This window comes from Trichomycterus rosablanca, chromosome 9 (genome assembly GCF_030014385.1).
Source record: "Trichomycterus rosablanca isolate fTriRos1 chromosome 9, fTriRos1.hap1, whole genome shotgun sequence".
Lineage (NCBI taxonomy): Eukaryota > Metazoa > Chordata > Actinopteri > Siluriformes > Trichomycteridae > Trichomycterus > Trichomycterus rosablanca.
The window spans coordinates 8,345,322-8,355,885 of record NC_085996.1 but is presented as its reverse complement, the minus strand read 5'-3'; the positions used below and the strand labels follow the sequence as shown (position 1 = coordinate 8,355,885).

General features: G+C 39.4%; 1 protein-coding gene across 1 annotated transcript; it reads right to left on the bottom strand.

Annotated features, from left to right (window-relative positions):
• Positions 1-7,089: 7,089 nt before the first annotated feature.
• On the bottom strand, positions 7,090-9,705 carry mrpl19 (mitochondrial ribosomal protein L19). Its single transcript, XM_063001098.1, has 6 exons — positions 9,635-9,705; positions 9,033-9,138; positions 8,671-8,789; positions 8,310-8,444; positions 7,940-8,121; positions 7,090-7,523 (listed from the first exon to the last, which is right to left on the bottom strand). Exons 1-6 carry the CDS (start codon positions 9,702-9,704, stop codon positions 7,302-7,304), a joined length of 834 nt encoding a protein of 277 aa, XP_062857168.1. The 5' UTR covers position 9,705; the 3' UTR covers positions 7,090-7,301.
• Between the last annotated feature and the right edge of the window lie 859 nt (positions 9,706-10,564).

Below are 10,564 nucleotides of genomic sequence, written 5' to 3'. Positions count from 1 at the left end.
AGGTGTGGCCTCTGTACCTGTCAGTCCTAGTAAAGGAGGTGTGGCCTCTGTACCTGTTAGTCCTTGTAAAGGAGGTGTGGCCTCTGTACCTGTTAGTCCTTGTAAAGGAGGTGTGGCCTCTGTACCTGTTAGTCCTTGTAAAGGAGGTGTGGCCTCTGTACCTGTTAGTCCTTGTAAAGGAGGTGTGGCCTCTGTACCTGTTAGTCCTTGTAAAGGTGGTGTGTTCTCTGTAACTGTCAGTCTTGAGAAAGGTGTATCTTTTGTGCCTGGTAGTCCCATGTGTAGTTGTCTGTACCTGTCAGTCTTTGTAAAGGAGGTGTGGCTTCCAGCTACAAGCTGCTATTTATATAAATGAAATGTATCAAACCAACTACTTAAGACACATAGTGTATGTGTGTGTGTGTGTGTGTGTGTGTGTGTGTGTGTGTGTGTTGTTTCTAACACCCAACCCCAGACTCCAAAATGAAAACAATGCTCTGGATTGTTTTGGCTAAAACACCCATTGCTGAATACCTTCCTCTCCACTCCAAACCACCACCCCAACACACACACACACACACACACACACACACACACACACACACACACACACACAAGACCAAACATTCATTGCCTGGACCCTGATAGGCACCTGCATGCAGCACTAACCAATCAGCATTCAGTCCCACTTCCCTCTTCTAACAGAGTACGTATATCTTCATAGTGCACTACCCAGCATGCTTTGTGCTTGGAGAAGAAGGACTTCTCTGTTCCCACAGGAAACACATGGGCTTGGGCTCAGTCCTCTAGTATGCACTATTTACTAAAGGTGCACACTCAAACCCACCCTGCTGCATGTGCTACAGTGTTCGAAAAAAGCATTTAACCTTTTAAACTGTTTTAGATTTCATGAACCTTTCCAACAGCACCATTTATTTGATAGTTCATTGTAATGTCTTGACCTGTCATGCCCAAACCAGTCAGCAGATAGTGTGGTGATGCTAGTTGGCGCGAGCGCATTCTCTTATACCTGGGAAACCCTTTATTAGTGTTTCTGAGTCTCAGCTCAGGACTGAGTCCACTCTCTAGTTCTTTCTTTTGAATCTGTGGTCTGTAAACAGTAACAGCCGGTGGACTGAGCAGCTGGTCCGGTTGCACCCATTTGCTATTTGGTTTTTTTAAGCCTAGCCCTTTGCTTCCAAGTTTTCTCTTTGATTTTTTCCCTCTGTCTTTGGTGTTTTCTCAGTTGAATTGTATTGTCATAATTATCTCTCTCTCTCTCTCTCTCTCTCTCTCTCTCTCTCTCTCTCTCTCTCTCTCACACACACACACACACACACACAGAGTAAGCATTTGTTGTGTAAGTGTGTGTATCCTACAGGACAGAGTATCACTGTCATATAGTGAACATATAGAGAACATCTTTCTGGGTCATTCTCCTTCACACTGCCTTCTCATAAAGCTCCAAGAGTATAGCCTACCACACACACACACACACACCCCCACACACACACACTGTACATATTTGGGATGCATACATCATTGCACCCTTAAATGCCAGTCACAAACCCAGGTCAGGACTGACATCCACTTAAAAACTGTGTCGAATCAAATATGCAGCCGACTGATCCACTGCGGCGACGCCTAATGGGACCAGCCGAAGGAAATCATTCATTTACAGAAAGCATTTCCTGGTTAACTCTGGTTAACTCGCCTTGTTGCTCAAGTCTTGGGTAACTGAGTACATTCTGAGTAAAGAGAAAATTGTGCACATTAAATTTTGCACCAAATCAATTCTTACTCTGAAAGCAAACCTAGAAATCAGCCCAGTTTTCACAGCTTTTTCAGAGAACAAGCCGTCCCTTAGGTGTCCGCACAGGAAAAACCAGGTCAACCTCGGTATGGTTGTTTCTCTGAATGATATACAGTGTTAGAAGGCCTGTTTAGGATTACAGAAGCGCACAAAGGCACCCTGCAGGAGACTAAATAAGGAACACAGTACAGGTGGGAACACTTCTAAAGCTAAGATTCTCATGTTTCAGTGAAAATAAGGGCTCTTAGTGGATTCAGTTTCAGGATGCTGAGCTTTTACCTGCAGAACGTGTTTAGTGATGTGGCTGCAAACAAGAGTGGGTGGGTCAGCACGGTGTGTCCACCAGAAATAGACACCTTGTTTCAAAACCTCTCCTGGATATTTTACATGTTAAAAAGAAAGTGGGAAGAGGTCTGTGCCAGTCTGTCTTGGGACTCACACACTTACCCATACACATACCTGTTGCAGCAATGTTTCAACTTTTTAGGTACATGTTTAAAAACAGTTTTCATTAATACCTTAAAAAGAAAAAAGGTGTATGTGGAACAGAAATGTTTTCAATATTCTCAAGAATCATGTTTTGCATTGACCACATAGTGGTTCCTTAGCAGTTAGAGTACTGGACTGTTGGTAGAAGGGTTGCTCAAGCCTCATCACTGTTAAATTGCAACTGTTTGGCCACTAAGTAAAGCTCTTAACCCTCAATTGCTGGCACTGTATTCACACCCAACTGTAAGTCAATGTGGATTAAAGCATCTTCTAAGCGCAAATGCAATCCCACGCTGTCCGAAGACAGCCGCAGACTAGCACCGCAGATTAAAGGAAACCCCAATGTGCTGACAAACCTGTAACTGACATACTGGAATGTCTTCAATTTAACTGTAAATAGTCAGTACATCTTTAACTAAAATGCAGATGTTAATGGGTTGGAGTAAAGATTTATTATGTGATCCTGTAACCTTAACATTCAACAAAAATGTTGGAATCACAACCATTTAATAAATTCTGCTGAGATTACATTGCTATATGGAACCAATAATGTGTTTGCCAGCTAGCAAAAAACAGCAAATGATTGTTAAACCTACTTCATATGGTAAACAGCAAACAATTTAGATGGAGATTTCAGATTCATTTCATCAACACAGAAACAAGTCAAATACATTCCAAGTTTTAAAGGCTGACCATGAGATCTGAGTCTTAGGGTCAGTACATGAAACCTAAAAAGTATCAGCATCTAATGCTTTTCTCAATCCGTTCAAGACATGGCTTAGAAACAGCCCAATGTTTGCCTGTTTAGGTAGAAATGTGTACCAACATCCATTAACCGTCAAAAAAACCATCATGAAACACAATGTCTGACTTGTGGATGTGAAATTAATAATGAAACCCCATAAATTTTGCAGTTATTATTAAATTTTACATTAGTGTGCTGATGCTCTCTATTTTCTGTTGTTTTGTTCAATCCATAATCACATTTCTACAGGCTTAAACTCACTCAATTCAGCTGTGTTTCATCTGGACTGGGGAAAAAACTCTACAGAAATAACCAAATCTATGCTTTTACTCAATGGATTTGAGCCATCAGTGACATTTCAGCCTCATCCACATCCTCATGTACCTAGTTTAGTTTGATACAGAAGGTACAACAAAATAAATTCTACCTTGACCCTCTTTAGAATGTAATTTTGGGGAGCACAAACTCTGTATATCTGACAGACTGTATTATGAAGGAACATCTGAACACACCTGATGCACCTGTGCTTAATCTACACCAGAACACCATATAATTATTAGTCATTGGTTTAAAGCCATTCTTTCTTGACTTTAGCCATATATCAGCTCTTTCTAAAAATCTTATCAGATACCTATATGGAAATAAGGTTCCAACTAGACCCTTTTCTCTTTTTTTCGAGAAAAATGTTCTGTGCAGAACCCACCAGAGATTAAGTTTAAATTGAGCTCTGAGTTTAACCACTTTGAACAAAAGAACCAGTCTGGAACCGTGTACATGGATCTGGGTTTGTTACAGGATGTGTAATGCAGAATGAAGATGTAGAAAAGCGTTGCAGCTGTTATTAAACTGGCACATCAAATCCAGTCTGCAGATCTGATCTATTCTCTATGCGTTGCTTCGTGGTTGCACCTTTTTAGAAAACACACATAACATAAATAAATGTAAATGCACCTGATCCAGCTGTGTTACCTGTGGATTGGAGAAGAACGCTGCATGATTTGACTTACAACATTCATTATTGCCATTAGTGTGGTGATGAAGCAGCGTAGTATGTAACGTGTACCCAGAAATAGCGTCTCTCTCCCGGTGCATGTTATAGTAACGGTAGCTTACCGTGCAGGCGGACGGGTGAACCCGGTGGATTTTGCAGGATACTTAGGCTCCTGGACAGGTGGATCGGGGCTTTTTCCTCCTCTGTTGCCCTCTATTGTTTTTCTCAGTATCCAGGTGACAGTGATGGTGGAGAAGCGCTTGAACGCTTGAACAGAGCCCAGCGAGTGAGCAAAAGACGCTCGTAGGGCAGGGAGTCGATTCTAAAAGGAATCGATTCTCCAGTTACAGGCTTCGGGATCCGCGATTCAAAGAACAAAGCTTAAGAGTCGATTCCACACAATTTGGCACACATAGAATGTAAATCAAAAAAAGTCTCAACAATAAATAAAACAAACAGGATGCACCTGAACTTAATTTGGGATGTCAGATCAGAATACTTTTGAGAACAAAGGATTTCAGAATTTGATTTTAACTTTTAGTCATTTTGTTCTTGTGGATGATTAAGTGTGAATAAAAATGCAATGATATCTAATCTGCATCAAATATACACCTCAAACTGTTTAAGGTCTGAATACTTTCTATATTAACTGTGTGTGTGGACAATGAAAGGGATTCTATAGATAAGATAAGATAAGTTAAGATAGACTTTTTTGTCATTATAGTTATACAATGAAACTTTGATTGGTAGCTCTTCAGTGGGACCAGCAGCAATAATAAAATAGAAATCAGATAAAAAATATGAAAATTTATTAACAAAAAATATATGACTCAGTGCAGCACAAAATGATCTAAAATTATAGGAAATATGAGCATTTACATGGTGAAACAATATGGACATATACACGTGGTTGAATAGTGCATACAGAATAGTGTAACTGGTATCTTATCATAGTAGAGACAGATAGTAATAATAATAATAATAATTATTATTATTATTATTATCATTATTATTATTATCATTATTATTGCTCAAATAGTATATGTTCATGTACATAATGTATAGAATGTTTTGATTTGAAATAAATAAATAAATCCTAATTTTAAATAATAAATTCAATTATAATGTTTATATAGAGTGATAATATAAATGTTTTCTTTGATGTTTTTATGTACATGTCATTAGAATTTGATTTCATCCCCTGTTCTTAACTTTCCTTTGGGTTTGTTAGAAGATATATTTATATAGAAAGGGAAGGGAATCGATTCCTGGAATCGACTCAAGATTCACAAACACCTGGATTTGAAGTTGGAATCGACTCCAAAATCAAGCAAAGTGTGACGTCAAGTAAGAGGCGGGGCGGGGATTTGTAGAGCAGCGGACGCACACACACGTCGACGCTCGTTGTGGAGCTGATGTTTGAGCGCATGCAGGTGAAAATAGGTAAATATAGGACACACACACACACACACACACACACACAGAGTGCTGTACTGAAGTATAGAGCAATACTTTACTATAGAATCGTGACCTTGTTGGAGATGAATGTTGCATGAATAAAGATTATCAAGGGAGGCTGGATTTTATAATGAATGATAGCCCAGAACTTTAAAATAATGCTAAACACCATGCCAACCAACCCACCTTATGCTAAATGTATGTATATAAAGAGATGGACTGGCTGAGCTAAATTACATCTATGCTGATAATGTAGCAAAAACGTGATGAAAGCTGAAGAAGTTCTGAAGATTATGGTGGAAGGTAGGAAAAACAAGCCAATAAACACCATCACCAAGCTACAACTGATGAAAGCCGTGGTCTGACCAATAGCCACATATGGATGTGAAACGTGGACACTGAAGAAGAAGGAGGAAAGATGCGGCCTGGCTTTCGAGAACAAGTGCATCAAAAAAAAAAAAAAAAAAACGTCTGAAAATCTCATGGAGGAAGATAATCATCACTGAGCAAGTTTACAAGATGGCCAGAACAGAACAGGAGCTACTGAACCACGTTAAGTCATTAAGTACTTTGAGCAGGTGATGAGGCACATTGAAGGCATTGTGATATCATGACTTGTAGGATTCAGAAGATGAGAAACTAGAGACTAAGCTGGACTGACATTACAATGTGGGTTGCCTTATTAGCGGCTAGTCTACTACTGCAACACAAGACAGAGGGCATTAAAGAAAGCTGACCCATCTGTGCTGCCAACCATAGCAAAGCAATGACAGTGTAGTGATGTAAAATTACCTCCTGGTATTGGGGAATGTGTGAGTAAATAGCCACACCAGGGGATTCCCAAACCCTCATGATAATCAAGATAATCAATGATAATCTTCTCCATCCTCTTCCATTACCAGCAGTAACTCTTTCGCTGGTCTGTACCGGATTCCATAACCTTCATGTCCTCTGGCATCAATGAGTCTTGAATGCCCAACAGCCTGTCGGCGGGTTCATTGCTTGGCTCTTTTTATACCACTGTCAGTTCTGTGGAAACTCACCCAGGCTGCCTGTGAACACCCCTTTTCTGTTTCGGACATATTTCTACCCAGATTTGGTCCTTATGTTGATCAACATGTGAACTACAAGGAACCACCATCAACCCAAAATGTAATAGATCCCCCACTCCCTCACATGCACCATTGCTACCACATAGGCACTGTAATGCCAGTTTTGCTTGGGTGGTCAAAGTTTGTTTGTTTGTTTATTAGGATTTTAACGTCATGTTTTACACTTTGGTTACATTCATGACAGGAACGGTAGTTACTCATCACACAAGGTTTATCAGTTCACAAGGTTATATCAAACACAGTCTTGGACAATTTAGTGTCTCCAATTCACCTCACCTGCATGTCTTTGGACTGTGGGAGGAAACCGGAGCACCCGGAGGACACCCACACGGACACGGGGAGAACATGCAAACTCCACACAGAAAGGACCCGGACCGCCTGGGGATCGAACTCAGGACCTACTTGCTGTGAGGCGACAGTGCTACCCACTTAGCCACCGTGCCGCCCGGGTGGTCAAAGTAATTTAGTTTTTAGGACCAAGTAAACATTAGACACAAGCTCACAGTGTATAAACAGATTCACTTTATTAATTTAATTATGGTTTTTACTTCAATTAATGACAAATCTACACATGACAAACTGTACAGCGACAAACCACAACTTCAGCAATCAATACATGATACATCAGAGCTCCAGACTTAACAGAGTCCAGATATTACAGACACCCATGATGGTCTGTGTTGTCCTGGCATGGAGACTGACATAATGGGTGGCTCACTTGCTGAGCTCCTTCTCCACTTCCTGGTATATCTGCTTCTCCAGTGCGGAGGTGTCGTACTCCTTTAGCATGTCGTACTGCCGCCACGGCTGAGCCCACTTCTGAGCGTGCTCCATCTGCTCAGGTGTCAGACACAGGTCAAAGCGGATGCCCTGGATGTTAAACTTGGGACGCTCCCAGCGCTTGGACCATGGGCGTGGCTTCATCTTTACCTTCATCTGCACAGAAAAAAATAATTGAAGACGTGGGAGAGGGGGGCCATTAGCTTATTATTCGGTTGTTCGGTGTGAATGCGCCGTACCATATTTATCAATCGAAAGAGATGCCAGTTGGACCCCCACTGACCAGATGTTATTTGGGTACTGGCCCATTCTCAGTAATACAGTGACCCAAACATTTCTTGGTCAGTGAAGGCCCTTTTCGATTAACGGATAAGCTAGAGTAATTGTATATCCACAAAGTTTATCTATATGGTATGCGTAGCTTATAAAATGTTCAATGAATATACGTTCACAGATGTTGCTATTAAACTGCTCTGTGAGTGTGTATATATGGTGCAGTATTAGGTATTCGAGTACACCTTCATGTTCCCTGAGACTTCTGATCGTTCTGATAAAAAGCAATGCTCGTGCACCTCATTAACAGGAACCTCTTGTGTCGAAGAGAGTTGGACGGGTTTCATATTGAAGTCGAAGGTGGAGAATTCTGGCAGAGCGTCTCTCAAGTACATGAGGTTATCATCGAGTCTTTTCTCCAGCTTTAACAGCTCAATGTGCTTCACACGTGGATTATACAGCTCATAACAGATCTCCACACCTACACACACACACAGCAAATCACTGAACATTGCACTGCACATTCAAGGTAGCAACAGGTAACGATGTGGTCATATATCACTAGACAAGTGCCATCCTTCATGTACAGAATACTCACTGAGTTTAATAATAGATAATCTTATTTAAAAGCAAGATTAGTTTAATATAACCTCTTTGTTCTGTACCCACCTTGGCCATCAACAATGTTTCTAAGGATGAAGGTGGCACCGAGTCCTTTGCCAGAGCGCTGGATACAGATGCCCACAAAGCGGTTTGTGTTGTTGGATGCATAAGGATCTGATGTGGTGACCGCCATGATGCTGCCTACAGAAAGTGCATATGTAATTCAGCTAAAGTTAAAATCAGACAGTAGCAGTTCACAGAGAGATACTAACAAATCTAGGAATGATATAAAACACGTGTGCAACAGATTTTCATTCACGGATCTAGACTTGTTTATGACGTGGAGTCAGGTGTAACCCTCGCTGGATTTGTATACACTTTACAAGCAATAATGACCCTGATGAAACTCGGACGACGTGATGCTTACCCACGTAGAACTCAGGAATGCTGAGGACTTTGCGTCTCTGTATCATGTCTTTGCGTTCAAGGGCAAATTTTAGGGGGGTTGTGCGCTGGCGAGGAGGAATGAACTCTGGACTCAGAAATCTGTAATCATAGTAAAAATTATAATACAGGGTCAGTGTTAACATTTATTTAAAATACATTTAAACAAAAATGGATCAGCAAAGTTCACTGTTTTAGGGTAATGGAAAGCACAAGTGTTGTTTAAATATATTTAGATCTTGGCTATGCTACAACCGAGACAACGTCTAAGCAGGTTGATGCGTACATATTTAAGGTTTATTTAAAAAAACCATTTAAAAGACATTTTAAAGAATGTTTTCTCACCGTCGACTTGCAACGTCAGGTCTGGATTTGTCCACAATTACTGGTTTGGTTGGAGGAGTGAATTTGGGAGGATCAGCACAAAGCACTTTGGATGACGAGAACAGGCCTAACAGAAACAATAAATAATAATTAAAAAGTGCAACAGAGAGATGTTGAAAAATAAATGTTTTACAATGTTTTTGTAAAATAAAGTAATAATTCAGGTTCAATAAATGTAATCATGTTCAAAAATCTAATAAAAGGTCACGTGTGCGTGGGTAAATAAACAGATAAATAAACAGATAAATAGGTGTCTGGGTGGATCTACAGATGTACCAACTTACTAGAGCAAAGATAATAAACATGAATATGATCTTAACATGAGTTAGGTTTAGAATTACCCATCCCAAATTTCAACCATCACCCTACACATGCGCACTACAAATGAATGTGCATGATGCCCTACCTAGTGCACTACATAGTTCTAATGTTCCAATTGAGACTTGGGCCTCTGTATTATAACTGTCCTGCTCATCACATTTGCTTCACTCAGTGGTGAAATTAAACATACATATAAATTTTCCTACATTTAATGACAGATAACAGTAATAAAAGTTACTTACGTTCATTCTGAAGTCGTACATGTTTAAACATCCTTACAGCTGCAACTGTCCTCCGTGTGCACGCCGCCATGTTTACCAGTTTGAGGACGGAAACTGCTAAGGGCCAAATGTCAAGAGGACAAGAAAGGCGTTTCGTTTGTTCTACGTAACATGATTTGAAATTTTGTAGAATTAAAAAAAATATATATATACAGTTAAACTGCCATCATATGTTGGTATAATTTTATGTAAATATTAATAGGTACTGAATGTACTAATGTTGTTCCTCCTCCCGTTTCATTTTAAAGAATCATGCATGCAAGAATGTATATTTAACACAAGGTGTCGCTCTTGCTTTTATTATACCCAGTCATAATAATAATAATAATAATAATAATAATAACAGTATTACTACTACTAATTATTTCAATCATTAGTTGTCTGTTTTACCACCGATTTATCCTGGTCAGGATTGTGCTGAGTCTGTTTTTTTTTTATATATACTTTATTTAAGTTTTCATAAAGAACAGCATGAACAAACAGAACATCAACTCCTACACAAAATTACAAAACAGATGATCAAAAAAAAATACAATTAGAGAAGAAGAAAAATAAATACATAATTAAAAAATGTAAATAAATAATAGTAATAATAAATAAAAATAAATAAATAAATCCCTATGGTCTTCCTAACTCATCCATAAATGGGTTCCATAATGACTCAGTGCTGGGTCTGTTTTACTGAGAAAAAGGTAGAAAACACCCTGTATAATAATAATAATAATAATAATAATAATAATAATAATAATACCACTACCACCACCACTACTACTAATAATAATAATACAATAACAGCAACAGTATTGATTAATTATTTCATTCATTCATTGTCTGTTTTACCACTGCTTTATCCTGGTCAGGATCGTGCTGGGTCAGTTTGGATGAGCAAAA

Excerpts from the sequence above, each read along its gene's own strand:
- mrpl19 (XM_063001098.1), bottom strand. The coding sequence starts at position 9,704 with ATGGCGGCGTGCACACGGAGGACAGTTGCAGCTGTAAGGATGTTTAAA. Across the intron at positions 8,790-9,032 it reads CCTGACGTTGCAAGTCGACG|ATTTCTGAGTCCAGAGTTCA; the intron begins GTGAGAAAACAT and ends CTATGATTACAG. Across the intron at positions 8,445-8,670 it reads CATTCCTGAGTTCTACGTGG|GCAGCATCATGGCGGTCACC; the intron begins GTAAGCATCACG and ends CACTTTCTGTAG.